We start from the raw sequence: 17,845 nt of genomic DNA, 5'->3' as shown, positions 1-17,845 counted from the left end.
TAAAAGATAAGCTCAAAAAAAATTTTATTCTAAATTTTCTACTTTTACCACATGAACCGTTGCCATTCCTGGGGTACACTGTCCCAACGGAATGGACGATACAAAAACATATACATCGTCAATCCATTGAGTATCAGGTACATGCTGAGACCAAGGATAAATCGTCTTCCCCGGTAAGCAGGAGCTAAATGAAGGGTATAAAACATAAAAGGAAGAATAAAGTACCGGAACTCCAGTAATGGCGATGGAATTAAAGTGAGTATGATGACACACCCATACCCAACCATAAACAAGATAGTGGCGTGGCGCCCTAATTGTTGAAACTCAGCATCCAATAAACTTGCTCCCCATTATCCGGCACTTACTGAGATGTACCATGTTCAGCCATCCACTGACCATGTAAACAGGAACAAGGAGATAACGAATGCTCCAATGCCGCCGATAGATGTTTTTCCATACGTAGAATGAGTAATGACGATTATCACTGAGCAAGAATGGGTGCTCGTAACTGAATGATGGAAAGGGTTCAATCACCCGGTTATTTCTGCAGAAAGATCAACTCAAGCATTCTTACGTGAAATAATAAACAAAGTACACCATGATGCTTGCCGTCAGTAAACTCCTCAATCTACGGGAATAAAGTGACTTTAGAAACACAATAAACAAACCATTTGTATCTCCGCCGAAAAGAGATGATTTTTTACCTGTCATGGGCAAAGCACCTCAGACATGTTGATATGGAGGTGACCTTCAACGTCCACGGAAGAAGGAAAAAAGACAGAAATGAAGAAAAGTAGAACAATTGGGGAAAATGCAGTCCCGCAATATGATTGGATCGATCGCCTGGTATATATTTGTCGTTTGTTAGTCTTGATTTTTTTGTTTTGGAAACTGCCACTGTTTTACTGTTTTCATGATTTTTACTGACCGAGAACAATGCCATTGTTCCAAACGAGAAACACCGCAAAGCTGACCAGAGCCATCATGAACAGGAATATTCGAGGGGCGATCGCGGGAAATGATCGCCAGGTTTCAACCATCAAACTCCACAGAGCCCTCACAATATCGACTAACCAGAAAGTTCTCGATTTAGCCAAGCAAGTTTTGATTTGCTCAAGTTTTTGGGGAAGTTTACCAATCGAGGTATTATCAGACCACAATGGATTGTATAATGTCGACCCACTGTCTTTTTTCTTGGGTTGCGCAGACACTATGTCAATGATGGATAACACCATGAAAAAAGCTAGCCAGATAACGTTGGTTTGCCTAAAGGTCATGGCTATGGTTCCCATCTGTACATATCACACTGTTAGATGAATGATTTCTTTGAAGCGTCCAATGTCAAGACTTTACCAGAGCAGCGAGGGCATAACAGTGTTGTAGGACAAATAGATAAGATAGTAGTACGAAGAACGTGGATGCAGTATCTGTATAGTAGACAAAGTTGAAAAAGTAGCCAACCGGGAACCAACACAGGGCTAATGCATAAAGCGCTCTTGAAAGAGTGCTTGTCGTTTGATGAAGCTGAGTTAAAAGGCCATAAATGACCGGATAAAGTCCCACAGCAAAGACAAGATTCACCATGCGAAGACTGTTCACATCGCACAAGTTCAGGCCAACTACGCGGCCCAAGAGAAATAAACCATGACTGATGATATAACTAGAGAAACAGGCATCGCGTCAATGGCATGAAACACGTGTTAAAAAAAAAACAAAAAGAGATCAAGCACATTACAGGCCTGGAGGTGTTGTCAATTTTGGATCCCAGGTTGCATAATCACCCAAACAGTATCGTTGTGCTTGCGGAATATGGAAAATTTCGTCCTGATCAAAAAGACCAAAAAAATCATCAATGGGATGGCAGATATAAAGCAAGCATAGGCTAGCCAAGTGGACAATAGTAGGAATACACTCTCATCAATGTTGTATATCATTGCTTTACCATATAAGGCTGTGGCACATTATGCTGGACGAGCTTGGCCATCCATGCCAGACATGCGGCATGGATGGCCATGGGGATGATGACCACGGGTTTGGACATCGTCAGTGTTGGGTGTGTGGATGATAGAAAAAAAAAAAGGGTTGCAATTTTTTCAGACTCAGGTGAATAAGTTTGGTGAAGCCACGTTCCGATTTTTTGCACCACCCAACGACTTATCGCGCAACGATTGGGCCGCAAATTTTAACCCTTTCTTTTCTTATTTTCCAGCCCAACCACTCTTGAGCAAGGAAAAAGGACCAAAAAGAAAAAGAAGAAAACGCTATCAAAAAAGTTTATCTTTGTTTTCTTGGTTTTTTTTTATATTCTGAAGCAACAAGTATTTCTTTGGTGAGCAAGCAGAAACCCTAGTTTGAGCCTACCTGTCCTTTTCTTCAAAAGAACCTTGTCAAATTTTCGCGTAATTTATCGTCTATATGGACTCTACTGAGCAACAACAGCAGCCGGTTTTGGAATCTTTGCCGCCATCCGCCCAGTTGGCCCTTCGTCATGCTCAAGCTGAAGCAGCCCATGCCGGTGTCGACACCACCACCGTCGATGAGCCCGTGGTCCCTAGCGCAGATGATCCCGTAGTGGTCGACAATACAGCTTTCGCTGATCCTCTCATCGCCGGTGACTATCCTACGCCTATTGGCAAACCGGTAGCCGTGGCTCCCGTGAAGAAGGAAAAGAAGAAGGATGCCAAACTCGACTTATCCTCGGAATCCGCGTTCCCATCTCTGTCTTCTGCTGCTGCTCCTCGAAGCCCCGTCGTGTCCGGATGGTCCACCACCGCTTCGCGTGTGAAGTCCCAGCCTGTCTCTGGACGTACTCACTCTCCTGCTGCTGGGTCTCCTGGAACCGGAAAGAAGGCCGCCACATCCATCACAGATGTTTTGGAATTGCCCGCCAACCAACAAATTGTGAATCAACCAAGCAAGCCACTCGGTTTCAAAAGCAGTGCTGATGTGCTTCAGCAGGTCATGAGCAAAACAAGCACCAACATCATCGCTTCCACCAATCGTGTCGGTACTACCACCTTCCTCATCCAAGGTAACCCGACCGATGTCGCCAAAGCCAAACGAGAGTTGGTCGCTGGTCTCGTTGTCAAGGTAAGAAAGTATAGATGGACAATGGAAAAAAAAAAAAAAGGGTTCAGGCGGCTGATGTAAAGTCCTTTTTTTTTTTCCTTCTTTTCTTTGGCACAGCGTACCGTCGAGGTCATGGTGCCCTCTTCCACTCGTCGTTTCATTATTGGTACCAAAGGCAGCACCTTGAAACAAATCGAAACTAAATCAGGTACTCGTATCAATATGCCTCCTCGCAAGGAAGGCGAGGAACCTTCCCATGAGACCGAAATCGATGAAATGGTGCCCATCACTATTGTTGGCGATGCAGCGGGTATCAATATCGCTAAATCAGAAATCGAAAAGATTGTGGGAGAAAAGGTAAGATAATACCTGTGATAAGTATCATGAATATTGAAATAAGCGGTTGATCTCACCATGGATACCCCTTTTTTTAGGCTGCCAAGCAGACCATTCGTGTGGACACGATTGATCCTTGCTATCATCTTTTCTTGGCAGGTCCTCATGACAGCGCTGTCAAGAACTTGGAAAGCGAGCTTAATGTCAAGATTCAAATGCCCGCGATTGGATTAATCCAGGGTACTACGACGGATGACGGAGAAACGAAGCGTGAGACCGGAATCCTTATTACAGGTGATAAGGACAAGGTGTTGCAGGCCAAGCAGTCCCTGGAGGACCGCTACGCTGAGTTGCAAAAGACCCATCGTAGCGCGGCGATTGGCATCCCGAAACGCCAGCACAAGTACCTCTACGGTAAGAATGGTGCTACATTGAAGGAAATTTTGAACGAGTGTGGTTGTACCGTCGAGTTGCCTCCTCTGGATGATCCTTCCGAGAACGTCACTATTCGCGGTCCCGATGAACGCTTGATCAACGGTTTATCGCTTGTGATGGAGAAAGCGCGATCGGTCCATGTCAACGTCCTTGATCTTGCCGAAATGCACAAATCCGCTCCCAACTCGTTGCAGCACGGTCAATGCATGTTGAAGTACTTGCTGGCCAAGGGAAGTTTGAAGACGATTGAAAACGAGCAAAAGGTCCAAGTCGGTACTCCTACCGCCAAGGAATTGAAGAACTCGGTTCCCCTTGAATTTGTCAGCAAAAACGAAAAGGATGCTGCTGAAGGCTACAAGGCCGGTTTTGAATTGTGTCGCGCATTGACGCCTGAGCTCTTTGCCACGGTCAATATTGAGCCTCATCTTTACCGTCATATTCGTGTGCGTCACGCCAAGGCTTTGCAGCGTATCAAGTCGCGCCACGGAGTGGAAGTTATTGTTCCCAAGGATAACGAAGAAGAAGATCCCATTTTTGTCGTGTTTGAAAGCAAGGACGAAGCTTTGGATCGTCAACAATCTCTGGAAGGCGCCACGGCTGAGCTTATGAAGATTGCATCTGATTTGGTAATTGTTGGCACCGGGGGGGAAGATAGATCAGGATGGATAGATTGGGATCATTGTACTGACAACAAAAAAATTTCCTGGTGACAGTCTGATTTTGTAAGCAAGACCATTCAGGTGCCCAGTGAATATCATCGTCTGATCACTGGTCCCAAGGGTACCACCTTGAATGCTATTATTGGTGGCGACGAATCCACGGCCACGGTTCGTTTCGGCGGTGCCTCCAAAGATGACGTGATTGTCCGTGGTTTGACCAATGAAGTCTCTCACATTATTGCTGAAATCAACAAGGTGTATGAAGCTGCCAAGCATGAAGAGGTAAGGAACATTGTAGCCAAACACAAAAGAGAGGAGTGGAAAAGGGATCAGAGTAACAGAGTGGCTGACGACTGTAACTTTTTTTAAGTTTGTCAACTCTTACACCACGGAATTCAGCATTCCTGCCAATTATTCCGCTCACGTGATTGGAAAGACTGGAACCAACATCAACAAGTTGAAAGAAGATTTGGGCGTAAAGATTGATATTGGCGATGCAGCCAAGGGTGGAGATGGGTTCGAGTCGGCATCCAAGTCTGGCAAGAAGGGCCAGCAACAGGTCAAGGTCGTCATTCAGGGTATCAAGACCAATGTGGAAGCGGCCAAGGAACGCATTTTGGCGCTTGTCAATACTTTGGCCGATCAGGTCACCCTTACATTGAATGTTCCCAAAGAATTCCATCGATTCCTTATTGGTCCCAACGGTCGCTACGTGAAGAAACTGGAAGACAAATACAATGTGTTTGTCAAGTTCCCTCATTCCAAGGGCGATGCCAGTCCTTCGACCGATACTTCCGGTGCTATCACTATCCGTGGACGCAAGAAGGACGCTTCATCAGCCAAGGAAGAACTGGTGGAATTGTATGAATACGAAAAGGAGGAACAGGAAAAGCGTCGTGAAAGAGAAGCGAAGCATCGTCAGTACGAAGAGAAGAGGGCTGCTGCGGCCGCTGCTAAAGAGTCCTCCACAGCAGAGAGCAGTAATTAAAAATTGGCAGACTGTAGAAGTATATCATCCCTTTTTTTTTCGTTATCCTGCTTTAGCTTGTTATATTTTTTCTACTTTCGCATTTTTTTTTTTTTTTGTTATCTCCTACCTGTAACTAGTTAGACAACCTCTTATTCTAAAATCGCAATCTCGTCTCAAAACATCCACCCTTTTCTTGGAAATGCATAAAACCATGGCTTGATTGATGTTTGTATTAAAAAAACTTATTTTCTCAAAAGAGCAAAACCTAGTTGTGTACAAATTTGCTCAGAGACCAAATCAATGTTATTTTAGAAAGACGGGTTTCCAAAAGTTTAAGAGCATACCTTGTCGAATTGATTTACCATCTCTCCATTTCAAAATACAATAACATGAAGCAGCACTAGAACAAGAAGAATGTCCTGAATTTACTGTGCACTAGGTGGTTCTTCCTCAAACTCATCGATGATACTGTAGAATGCATTTCTTTACTTCTCATTATGAATGCTCAAGAGTGTCGTACTGTATGATAAAGTATTATGCCTTGGGTAGCAGTTTTTGTTCACTTATGTTTATGTCCATATACTACCCATAGATTGAGTAGCCACTATGTTTACGTTGTAAAGCGAGAGCTTAACAGTCTCGTTCAAAACAGTCTCCCTAGAACACAAGGCCAGAGCAAAGTGTAACTAATCAAGGCGTACACAGTTAAAACAAATACACAGTGCAGTATTGGTCTGGTGAACCGGCACTCAGGTTAACAGATTGTCAGCTTTTTTTTTCCTTTGCCTTAGTGATGTTAGTAAGTCGGCCGTTCGATGGTTCATTATCGTCTTTTGTGTAATAATTTGAGCATAGCCACAGAGACAAATGCTTTTTTTCGTTTAGGATGGCTCTCATCATTATTAAATACAGTGACACCAAGCAATCACACCGAGGGCGGTGGAGACGAGGATGTGGACCTTTGGTTAGACGAACAGTTCTAGGTTTCTCACGTTGCGTATATTTTAAATTCAATCTCACTTTTGTATAAGGCCATGTTGCTTTTGCGGAAAATCTATCGTAACGAATACTGTATGTGTAACATCTCTACCAGTGTTTTACGACATATATATCAAAGTTTTTGTATCGCGTACCGACTATACACATTACGGCACACTGAAAGTGGTATATATACCGTGATAGACTTTTCCTGGCATGGCCCAAGAAAAATCTAAATAATAGCGTTGTGAGCTGTCGGATATAGCCTGGACTGCAAGATAACATAAGGAACGGATACGGTGACTTAATGGTCATATGAGGAAACGTAAAATGGTGTGCTTCAAGGCTGAGTGTGTGTGTGCGTGTGTGTGTAGAGAAAGCATGATTAGGTCAACCAAAATCCGTTGATAACTGGTGACTTGTGATTGACAATCGATGCGTGATGAAATTGACGTAACCACACAGCGTAAGGATGGTCGGGAAAAAAGTTCCGATACGGTCTATTTCTTTAGTAAAAAGGAAAACAGATGTGGCGAAAGAACAAACATTTTTTTTTTTCTCGTTTGGGGGTTGGGACAGGTTTGATTGATGGATCTGCATGGATCAAGGCTCTCTATCCATGTGCCGTGAAGCAGCTGATGATCTGGCGACGAGCAGAATATAGGATGGTCCAAGCGCACTAACGATCAAAATACACGCAGGATGGACAAAACCTGCGTGGTTATTCCAAGAAGGTAATCCTTTTGTCGAGTTCCACGTGCCACAGTATATTTACTTTAGGGTTGACGTATGCGCTACCATAGTCAGACAACCGGTGTATCGCATAGATAGAAGGTATGCAGAAACCAACAAAAAAAATGCATGAACGAGATTTATCATAACGATGACTACTGGATGTGACGTACAGCGTATTTATTTACAGGTTATACAGTAAAAAAACAGAGATTGGCATGATGAAAATAAAGTCCGTGTTCCTTGATTTGGTTATTACATGTCCAAAATGTAGAAGTGAGTATTTTAGCCAATGACCTAAAGTAGCCTAGTGTTGTTTTGACTTGTGTAATAAGTTGGATGAGTGGCGAAAGGTTGTAAGCTCATTAATTTAATAAGAAAAACACACAGAGATCGTCGATGTAATAAATAAAAAAAGGGTACTGCGAACTTGAAGGGGACCATGATGTAATACAGTCTTTCAAGACTTGTTTTCACCGGATGTGTTCGATCACAACCCACAAGGTCCAGTTGGAAGCATGGTTCTTGACAAGTTTGAGAAAAAAAAAAGGGTCAGATGATGGCAAGATAGTCTGTTTTTTTCCAAACGCAAAAAGTCATGGATAAATCAAGAGCTCATTAAATTGCGTGATTGGAGCACAGCACGATGTCATACATTGACCCACAGTTGTCTGATGAAGAGTTATTGTTGCAAGATAAAAAAAATATATATTACTCATTTTGCATCATAACAAATATACGAAAGAGAAGGATAAAAAAACTATATACACAGCACGGCGCCAGTTGCTTTGAGTACCATGAAAGAGGGAATAAGACTATACTGGGGGGGGCTTTTACATAGAGAATGAGAGAGCTAAGTCAATAGAAAAAGAAAAGAAAGAGGAAGAAAAAGTGTGAAATGGATAAAGAGAAAAAAAAAATGTCGACATAATGGTAATGAAGCAGTAGAAAGGGTTTTTTTTTTTTACACCAGAAAGCGAAAATGTCAGAATGGATAAGTAAATCGATAAATTTTTGGCGCACTTGGTGAGAAATCAAACGAAAGTGGAAGTATGTAAAATTAGGTTGGATGTGGAAGATAGGGGGTTAAGTTTTCTGGTCCGCATTTTTGCCGTCTTGGGTCGTTATCATCAGTATTTTTGCGCATTTCTGTTGGGACTAAAAAAATTTTCGGGCTTCTTGGCGGTAGGTTTATCCTTTTTTTGTTGGTGATCGATCGGTAATTCATGGCGGAATGCGAAAAAGAAGCTTGTAGAAATTCGCTGTCACTGGAGAATAGAATGGATGATGATGATGCTTTCGGGGGAGACTTGTTTTTTTTTTTTAACAGGTCGATTGGGTAGCAGCTTCCGGTAAAGTGGTTTGAGAAAAGTAGTCCGCTTTCATGGCCGCTTGATTGATAAAGGGGGTCCAGCCAGTGGACTGTTCCGGGGCCTTGACCATATTGGAGAAGTTGTGGTTGGTTGTAGGAGGGACAGGTACAGTGGTTGTCGATTCAGCGGCGGCCGAAGCTACTGAACTTGTGATTTGAGCGGATGTTTTTCGCAAGTAGGATTGCTGTAACAGAAAAAGAAAAAACGACATGAGCATTTGTCATTCATTATAAATTAACCGGAAACTGCGGAAAAAAGTGAAAGTGATGTTTACCACGACGGTGCAATCGCAGTTGCCGTGGGCCAATAGTTGATTGCGTAAATACATGGTTTCTTCACGAAGCTGTGATACCAGGTCATGGAGTTCCTTGTTACGGTTGGCCACTTGTTCGGACCGTTGTTCCAACTCTTGCATCCATTTCTTCTTTTTCTGTCGGCACTTGGAAGCTAAAAGAGAAAAATGTGCAATGAATATAGACTGATACATTTGAGATGAGGTAAAGTGATGAAATTTACCTGCCACACGGTTGCGTTCGAGGAACTTTTTGCGTTCATCTTCAGCGTCTTCACCTTCGAAAATGATGCGTCGTTTGCGGCCACCTGAATGATTGGCGGGCTCGGCCGAGCTTTCTTTGGATTCAGACTGCCGTTTGACACTGCCTCGGCGAAACATGGAAGTGGAAGAAACGGATGGCTGATGTGATTGATCTGCGGGAGGTTGTGACTGGGATACAGATCCATCCATCATGGTATCGGAAGGACTGATACTCAATGGACTGGGTGGAGTCAATGGTGGTTCGGTAGGATGTTGTGGCGGTGATACCAGTAAATGTTTCTTGGTGGCGTTGGCGCTGGGTGGAGTCACCGGATCGGATTTGGAGGTAGGACGGGATCCTTGGAACTGAACTTCAAAAGGGTTGATTTCATTCACGATGGATCCAAACGTTGGCGTAGGATTCCATTCGCCACACTCCATGAGAAAACGCGTCGGGGTGGAAACGACGGCTCCGGAAGTGGATGTGACAGCTGTGGTTTGATCTAAACAATTAAATGCTGGTCAGAATCGTGATAATCTTCTTTTTATTTTTCGCTTTTTCGGATGCATGTTGATCTTGCTTCTTTCGGATTGTATCGGGCCAGCAAGAAACAACAGTGGAGAGATTGATTGAAAAGAGATGGGAGTACCTTCAAACATTGTTACTTGATTGATTTAACGAAGGAATAAAGGTAAAGATGAAAAAATTTGATATGTAAAGTTTTTCTACTCTTATTTAAATTGGATTTTGTGACTTGTGTAACCAAAAAAAAATGATGTGTGTGTGGAAGGATCAACGGGGGTCGCAATGCAATGACAACCCTTCCTAACATGGTCTAGGTTTCATCCTGGGTCGGGTGGACTTTTTTTTGGCATCAGTCAATGATGTCATATTATTAGCGGAGTTTAGCCCTTTTGGCTATCCAATTCGCATGATATCATGCGCTGGGTAGGTTTTTTAGCTTTTTTCAGCATGCTATTTTGCCTGTCAATGAGAGTTGGATATTGCTGAAGGACTGGAATGGGCAAACAATCTAGCGGAAGCTAGAATAAGATTTTTTGAAAGCCAAAATAAAACCAGATGTAGCCAAAACGGGATAATCTATCCCACTACTGGGGGCAACTAAGGATTTATGGAATCAATCTTTTCGTCTTTACACTTTTCCCATGCGGGACCATCGTATATTTCTCCACATTTCCTCCCCCCACCCAGCCCGACCCCAATACAACTATCACAGTGTTTTCTCACCTATCTTGCTATTCGTCCCGCTTTTTTTTTTCTCGGAAATAATTGTATGTATTCGACAATCGACTATGAAAATACATCCGACTTTGAATTTAAATTTCCCGTTGTGAAAAAGACGAGAAAAGGAAAAAAAAAAAAACCTAGTAGAGCTTCCAAAGTCGTATATAATGTGAATGAAAAGATAAGAGGTTCTTTGCTTTTCTGTTTCGTCCCCCAACGTAGTGCAACCGTGCCATTGAAAAAAAAAAAAAAAGAAAGAAAAACATCAATAACACAAAGTGACACAAGTTCGTAAAAAAAAATTTCCAGCTTCCTAATATGTCAACCGTCATCCATTTGCCGGGTCTGCGGTACTTGCGCAACGGCCAAGTTGATGGCCTAATCGAAGAACATTCGGCCGATAAATCTGCACGATTTCTACCACCCGGTTGGAATAAAGAAGCAGAAGAACCTAATTTCCACGTGGATTATGATCATGATCAGCAACAGCAGCAGCAACAACAACAACAACAACAATTCTGTGAAGGGCTTCTCAAAGTTCGGCAAACCATTCCGCAATTTACGCAAGACCATTTCATGCAACCATCCACTTCCATGTACCATCCCTCCTATTATTTACCTCCGCAACAACAAGTCCCACCACCCCAACTACAACAGCAACCATCTGTGCATCATCATCATCCTCATTTACAACAACATCCTCCACCGCAAGAACAGCAGCACCACCGGGAACAAATGCTCTCGGAAGTGCTACAAAAACGCCCGGTTCGCAAGAGAAGACGACCCCCACATTCCTACGCATCGTTAATAGCTCAAGCCATCCTTACCTCGGACGAGCAAAAACTTACGCTTCGGGAAATCTACGAATGGGTCCAAACGAGGTACCCCCACTTGTACGAATCTAATGAAACCGGCTGGCAGGTAAGCTCTTCCATATACGGCATAGGCTATATGTATGAACCCGATCACTCATTACTCATCTTTTTCCAAAAAAAAAAAAAAATTTAGAACACAATCAGACATAATCTGTCATTGAATCGCTGTTTCCGCAAACTTCCACGGATGCCGCACGATCATATCGGCAAGCATCATAAATCGTCCAAAGGCGGTTATTGGATTGTCGATATTGAGCAGTTGAACAATACGACTTTTGGCCGCCAAATTCTGGACAGCGGATTCTTGAATAACATTGAATACTGGCAGCAACAGCAACAGCACCAATTAACGCAAACCACGCCGGCGCATCATCCGTTGGACTTGACACATCAAACGACCATGCGCCATGGGGCCTTAGCTGAAACCGCGGGCGTCGATGAGATGGATTTCAACCTTGTGTCCTCGTTTTACAGTACGGATCAGCGAGATTACACGGCCGATATGAATGAGCAAGCTAAAGTCGCTTCTTTCTTATCGAGATTAAAGCGCCCAATGTCCGCTTTCTCGGCCACTTTCGGAGGCGTCCCTAGTAGTCTGGCAAGTGAAAGTTCGAAAACAAGTTCCGTTCGTGGTAGTTCGTCTCCTCACTCACCTGCCACCGATATGAGCACCCCCACCATGCTTCAACATCATCAACAGTCGTCACAATCATCCACTTCACCGCAGCAACATGATCCGCAATGCATGCATTCCGATCCTTCTAAAAAACTCGAACTAGATCCTGCCGCTTTTCTTAATCCATCGCTCATGCGGGTGAACAATATTTTAAACTAAACAATTTCGAATCTCGTCGACATCATGATCGAATCTAGTTCGTATTTCAGTCCGATCCCCTCGCAATCTAAGAATAGTTAAATTGGGTAAAATGCCATTTTTCAAAAAGATGGCATTTTGTTTTTGGAAAACATCGCGTTTTGTTGATTTTTTTTTTTTTCGCTCGGCTTTAGAAAACCCCAATTTTTTTTTCTTATTTCCCTGTGTTTTTTTTAATCCAGCCAAATAAAGTTCATCTTCCCATTTCACACCAAAAAAATTCCATCCGATTCTATGACCCACAATGCGTAATAGAAAAAATTGTCATTTCTTGATCATCTGTCGTACAATGATGCTAAAATAATTAGGGTTGTTCTCTTTTGCAACAATTCCAAGATTCTTTAATGTGCACATTTCGTTTAGGTTTTTTTTTCTCCCTGCTTCCATGGTTTTTTCACACACAACGAGAAAAAAAAATGCAGAAAGTTATACTAGACTGATTTGAGGAATAACCATCATGACATACCGGGACATGATCGTATTTTTAATTGGTACACAGCATGGCACTAAGAGCAATAGTACCGTGGGGGCGATCCTGTGCGGCGACACAGCAATCGAGATCTCGGCTAAAGGTGATCTATTTTTTTCATCGACCATTGTAGTGGTTTCTCTTTTTTCCAACGCCCGATGGTGCATCGTCGCCAGATGAAATGTATGCATATTTTCTCTGTACAGCGATTGGTGTAGATTGGAGGATCATGACATAAAAACATCCCTTAAACTTTATTTACGGCACCCCCGGTTTCTCATTCGATGGTTCCCTTTTCCTTTTTTAGACATTTCTGCAAAACCGCAATATTTGAAATCGCATGGTGGCACGGACCGATGATCTCATACAATGTGGTTTAAACTTGGCTCGGGTTCAGTCGCTGTTCACTTTTCACTTGTTCTGCACAAGTGAAGCTAACAGCCCTGATTTAACACTAATCATTTTTTAGGTCTAGTTTTTTTCTTTTGCTTATTACTTTTTTTAGTCAACCACTGTTTCGCTTTTCCGTTGTGCCTTTCCCCCCAAAAAAATCTCCTACTTTTTTGTGAGGGAATGCCTGTTTATCAATTTTTTTCCCCGACTTTGTCTATCCCGAGTTGGCCATTTTTAGCCCTGAAAATACACGCAAGACAAATAAATCCCATTTTTTGCTGACTTGCAATTTTTTTTAAAACGTACAATATGCTAAAACAATTCCCTGTTGACATCATATCACCAATCTATCATCAATCGAAATCCCCATTCTATCTCCTTGCATATCTCTAATGAGTCGCCATTCCGCATTATGCTTTAATCATTTTCCCTTGGTGCTGGCACTCTATGCTCCCTTGCCCAGAACCAAACAATTTTCCCTTATCTCAACCCATCAGGTTGTATCACTGTCACCTCTCTTATCAGCACTGTGTCATGGCAACACACACGCAGGGGCGCTGCATGCCGTATCTCGATACTGTAAGCATGAGCGTGCATGAATTGGATGGAGGCCGTGTCGGCCTGGCCCTTGAGCCTTTTGACTTGATGCCGTTCAGTCTTTTCTAGATGGGAACCTGAGAGCCCTTGAACATTGAGTTTCCTCATTCAGCTTTTTTTGTTTTCTCAAAGCGTAAGAGTCATATTTTTATTCCAGGAACAAAAACAAACATATTTTCAACATTGAAAAGAAAGTAATAGTGATAAGAATAAGAAACATGGAAAAAAAAACAGTATATCAGCATAATAACAACAAAGAAAACAAAAATGATTAAGCGCCAATCTTCATCTTGGCAAACTCTTCAGCCACCTTCATTGCCTCGGGCAATTCGCTGATCTTATCACCAGAACCTTGAGCAGCATCATCTTTGCCACCCTTCTTGCCACCGACCTTTTCGGACACTACACCGGCCCATTCGGAAGCCTTCAAACCCTTCTCGATAAAGTTCTTGCCAACAACGCAGTTGTGAGCCACACGACCGCTGTCAGTATCGGCACTGAACAAATACAACGCCTTATCCTTGAGATGGCTCTTGGCATAGTTGATCGCACCGGCCAATGCCTTGCTGTTGTTACCCACATGAAGTTCCACAATGTAGTAGTTGGCTTCGGGATGTTCCGCAAAGTAAGACTTGACGTTTTCCGTCGCTTCCTTTACTTGTTCGGCCTTGCGAGCCTTCTCAGATTCGTCAAATGCCTTCTTGATCTTATTGAAACGATCGCGGAATTCGGCCTTGGTCACGGCAGAAACCACCAAAGCATCCAATTCTTTGGAAACCACCTTCAACTGGGACTCCAATTCGGCGCCCTTGAGATGTTCCAGATTGTCCAACTTGCTGACGAAAGCCTGAGCCTGACGTTGCGTGGCAGCGGCTTCTTCACCGGTCACGGCCACAATACGACGGATACCCTTGGCAATACCGGATTCTTCAAGAATGGCAAAATGCTTGATATCGCCCGTCTTGGCCACGTGAGTACCACCACAGAATTCCACACTGGTAGTAGCCCACTTGGGGTTGGACACATCTTGGGTAATCTCGTCCACATCGTAACCAATGGAAATCACACGCACAGGATCGGGGTAAGTTTCACCAAACACAGCTCTTAAACCGTGGATGGCCTTAGCAACAGGCAAAGGCACTTCCTTGGAATACACCTTTTTGTTCTCGGCAATGAACTCATTGCAAATCTTTTCCACTTCAGCCAATTGCTTGGTGGATACAGCCGTCTATACGTTTTTGTTCCTCATTAGTCATTGTCCTGATGAAAAAAAAAAAAAAAAAAAAAAAAAAAAAATGGGCATGGAAACTCACTTTGTAGCTGAAATCGAAACGCAATTTCTCCGGAGCCACCAAAGAACCCTTTTGATCAATGACATCGCCCAACACCTTGCGAAGAGCAAAGTTAAGAATATGGGTACCGGTATGGTTATTCTTCAAAGGAGAGCGACGCAACTACAAAACAAAGTGGCGTATGAGCATGCATCCAATGAAAAAAAAAAAGGGGGTCCCTGCTTTGCTGATCTGCGAAATCAAAATTAAAAAGGACACTATTTCAACTTACATCATCGAAGCAAAGCTCGACTTGATCCTCCACGGCCAACTGACCGTACTTCAAGTGACCAATGTGCAACACGTAACCACCGAAGCTCTGACAATTCTCCACCACGAATTCACTGTTGCCATCCAAAGTGATGATGCTGCCGGTATCGTATTCCTGACCACCGGATTCGGCGTAGAAGTTGGACTTGTTGGTCAACACACCAAATTCGCGATCGGCAGGAATAGCAGATGTATCCTTGAAGAACTTGTGTTCAAAGAAAATGCTCTTGACGCGACCTTGAACGTTGCCAGCCACTATACAAAGCAAACAAAAAGCAGATACGTCAGTATGGAGCAATTGATCGGTAAAACTTTCCAAGCGCACTTACAGTATTTGTATGCATCGTCGGTCTTGGGAACTTCGTCATTGGCATCCAAAGCGGCAATGTCGTGGACATCCAAAGCAACCACGCCTTGATCACCCTGACCGCCCTTGACCTTGCGAGAGGCGTTCTTGGCAGCTTCCTGACACGCTTGGAATTCGTTTTCATCCACTTCCATGCCGTTTTCTTCCGCCATGATACGGGTCAAATCCACAGGGAAACCATAGGTATCATACAAGCGCCACACATCGGCACCGGAAAGGGTCTTGGAACCGGCTTCCTTGGCCTTGTTCATGTAGTTTTCAAACAACTTTTCACCACGATCCAAAGTCTTGGAGAAAGCCACTTCTTCTTCGTCCAAAATGGCCTTGACATCATCCACCTTTTTGTGAAGCTCAGGGAAAGCTTCACCCTTTTGAAACCGTAAAATCATTAACATGACACCATTTGGAAAATGCAGAGCATCATGATAAACTTACCATTTGATTGACCAAGGTATCGACGAGCGAAGAAAAGAAATTACCAGCAGGCACATTAAAGTACTTGCGAACGTAGCGGGCACCACGACGTAAGATACGGCGCAAGACGTAACCACGACCTTCATTGCTGGGAACACCGCCATCGGAAATGGCGAAAGTCAAGGTACGGATGTGATCGGCCACCACACGGTAAGCGGTGTCAACACCATCGACATCTTCCGCTCCCAATTTGCCGGCGTAATCTCTGGCACCGGTCAATTCCTTGATCCTGGCAAAGATTGGAGCGAAACAATCGGTATCATAGTTGGAATACTTGTTCTGGAGAATAGAGACAAGACGTTCGAGACCAAGACCCGTATCAATGTGCTTGTTGGGAAGAGGACGAAGTTTGCCGTCGCTTTCACGGTTGAATTGAATAAACACAAGATTCCAGATTTCAAGCACGTTGGGATCATCCATGTTCACAAGGTGAGCAGCATTACGTCCACCAATACGATCGTAATGAATTTCCGAACAGGGACCGCAAGGACCAGTTTCACCCATTTCTGATCAAAACAAAATTCGTTTTGAGCACCTCACATCCAAATACCGACCTGTGTGTGTGTGTGTGTGTGTGTGTACTTACCCCAAAAGTTATCCTTTGCATTACCGGGAAGCAAATGATCTTCGGCCACACCAATATCCAACCAAATTTGCTTGGCTTCATCATCAGCAGCCAAACCCTGCTTCTCATCACCACCGAAATAAGTCACGTAAAGACGATCCTCAGGCAAGTGAATCACTTTGGTCAAAAATTCCCAGGCATACTTGGCAGCTTCAGCCTAGAACCCAATCAAGATTCGATTCCACCATGTGAGTTCTCCCAAATCAGGAATGACATGAAAAAAAAAGAAAAACAAAAAAAAGTTTTACCTTGAAATAGTCGCCAAACGACCAGTTACCCAACATTTCAAAGAACGTGTGATGGTACGTATCTTTACCGACATCGTCCAAATCATTGTGCTTACCACCTAAATACTGTGAGTTAACTCTCTACGAAAAAAAGGAAAAATCGCTTCACCAGCAAAACGCGACAATCAATTTGCGCAGCCGGTGACAGCGTATTGGTTCCTTACCTGCACGAATACACTTTTGCGAGTTGGCAGCACGACGAATGCTGGCCAAAGGAGAGTTGCGATCGACGGTACCCAAAAAGACCGACTTGTACTGTAGAAATGGATTGGGTCGTTAGTGCATCGAGTTAAAGAGGTCATTGAAAGACGGCCTTGTATTTAGACTTTACCTGATTCATACCCGCATTGGCGAACAACAAAGTGGGATCGTCGTGAGGAATGGTCGATGAAGAAGGCCAGTAAACGTGATCATTTTCTTCAAAATACTTGATAAAGGTCGATCGGACCTTGGTGGTCGGCCATTCCAATTCCTGTGCCATGCTTGTTCTTTTTACTTTCTCACAGAACTGTCAAAGAAAAAAAAAGTTACCAAAAAAAAAAAAAAAAAAAAAAAAAAAAAATTGGAAAAAAAGTTAAGATCGCACACCAATCATTTTTGAGTTAAGTTGTGACGTCAAAGTTCTCCCACTGCATTTTTTTTTTTAATGCCACGGATTATCTTGATTGGTCATTGTCTTTTGGGCCATGTTCGCTTGATTGTATAGTTCTGGACGGAACGTGATAGGTGGCCGATTGACTGGTGCCTGATTTGGATATCCTTGGTCTGACCACATCATATACTGAGCTGTTTTTCCAAACCCATGCATGGTTCTTCCCCGATATGGACCTGCCACCATGCATTCAATTAGATACGTCCGTAACGTTTTTCCCGGTCTCTCTTATCACTCGAATTGTTTAGTAACATTCAAATTGAAAGTGGATAGCAACAGCCGCCTTAGCGCCGCTGTG

General features: G+C 43.3%; 5 protein-coding genes across 5 annotated transcripts; 2 read left to right on the top strand and 3 right to left on the bottom strand.

The window, feature by feature from the left end:
• Window positions 1–6: 6 nt before the first annotated feature.
• BYT42DRAFT_553631 (alpha-2-glucosyltransferase Alg10) lies at window positions 7–2,075 on the bottom strand. The gene is made up of 9 exons (XM_051566505.1): window positions 1,943–2,075; window positions 1,736–1,824; window positions 1,354–1,660; window positions 1,136–1,292; window positions 929–1,069; window positions 705–843; window positions 575–628; window positions 366–508; window positions 7–310 (listed from the first exon to the last, which is right to left on the bottom strand). The coding sequence occupies exons 1-9, from the start codon at window positions 2,039–2,041 to the stop codon at window positions 45–47; spliced, it is 1,395 nt and encodes a 464-aa protein (XP_051428716.1). The 5' UTR covers window positions 2,042–2,075; the 3' UTR covers window positions 7–44.
• A 75-nt stretch (window positions 2,076–2,150) lies between these two features.
• On the top strand, window positions 2,151–5,584 carry BYT42DRAFT_525673 (uncharacterized protein). The gene is made up of 5 exons (XM_051565336.1): window positions 2,151–3,090; window positions 3,187–3,426; window positions 3,504–4,466; window positions 4,554–4,781; window positions 4,870–5,584. The coding sequence occupies exons 1-5, from the start codon at window positions 2,416–2,418 to the stop codon at window positions 5,485–5,487; spliced, it is 2,724 nt and encodes a 907-aa protein (XP_051428715.1). The 5' UTR covers window positions 2,151–2,415; the 3' UTR covers window positions 5,488–5,584.
• Window positions 5,585–8,261: 2,677 nt separating this feature from the next.
• On the bottom strand, window positions 8,262–9,763 carry BYT42DRAFT_33904 (uncharacterized protein). The gene is made up of 3 exons (XM_051563109.1): window positions 9,069–9,763; window positions 8,827–8,999; window positions 8,262–8,736 (listed from the first exon to the last, which is right to left on the bottom strand). The coding sequence occupies exons 1-3, from the start codon at window positions 9,526–9,528 to the stop codon at window positions 8,503–8,505; spliced, it is 867 nt and encodes a 288-aa protein (XP_051428714.1). The 5' UTR covers window positions 9,529–9,763; the 3' UTR covers window positions 8,262–8,502.
• Window positions 9,764–10,651: 888 nt separating this feature from the next.
• Window positions 10,652–12,043, top strand: BYT42DRAFT_542325 (fork head domain-containing protein; the record flags this gene model as incomplete). Its single annotated transcript, XM_051565614.1, has 2 exons — window positions 10,652–11,254; window positions 11,342–12,043. The coding sequence occupies 2 exons, from the start codon at window positions 10,652–10,654 to the stop codon at window positions 12,041–12,043; spliced, it is 1,305 nt and encodes a 434-aa protein (XP_051428713.1).
• A 1,560-nt stretch (window positions 12,044–13,603) lies between these two features.
• On the bottom strand, window positions 13,604–17,457 carry BYT42DRAFT_553618 (alanyl-tRNA synthetase). Its single transcript, XM_051566504.1, has 9 exons — window positions 17,227–17,457; window positions 17,060–17,150; window positions 16,857–16,954; window positions 16,570–16,765; window positions 15,945–16,489; window positions 15,472–15,877; window positions 15,105–15,397; window positions 14,855–14,995; window positions 13,604–14,769 (listed from the first exon to the last, which is right to left on the bottom strand). The coding sequence occupies exons 1-9, from the start codon at window positions 17,374–17,376 to the stop codon at window positions 13,813–13,815; spliced, it is 2,877 nt and encodes a 958-aa protein (XP_051428712.1). The 5' UTR covers window positions 17,377–17,457; the 3' UTR covers window positions 13,604–13,812.
• Between the last annotated feature and the right edge of the window lie 388 nt (window positions 17,458–17,845).

This window comes from Radiomyces spectabilis, assembly GCF_025331425.1.
Source record: "Radiomyces spectabilis strain NRRL 2753 chromosome Unknown BYT42scaffold_1, whole genome shotgun sequence".
NCBI lineage: Eukaryota > Fungi > Mucoromycota > Mucoromycetes > Mucorales > Radiomycetaceae > Radiomyces > Radiomyces spectabilis.
The sequence above is the reverse complement of the archived record's forward strand: the minus strand, read 5'-3'. Positions and strand labels throughout refer to the sequence as shown.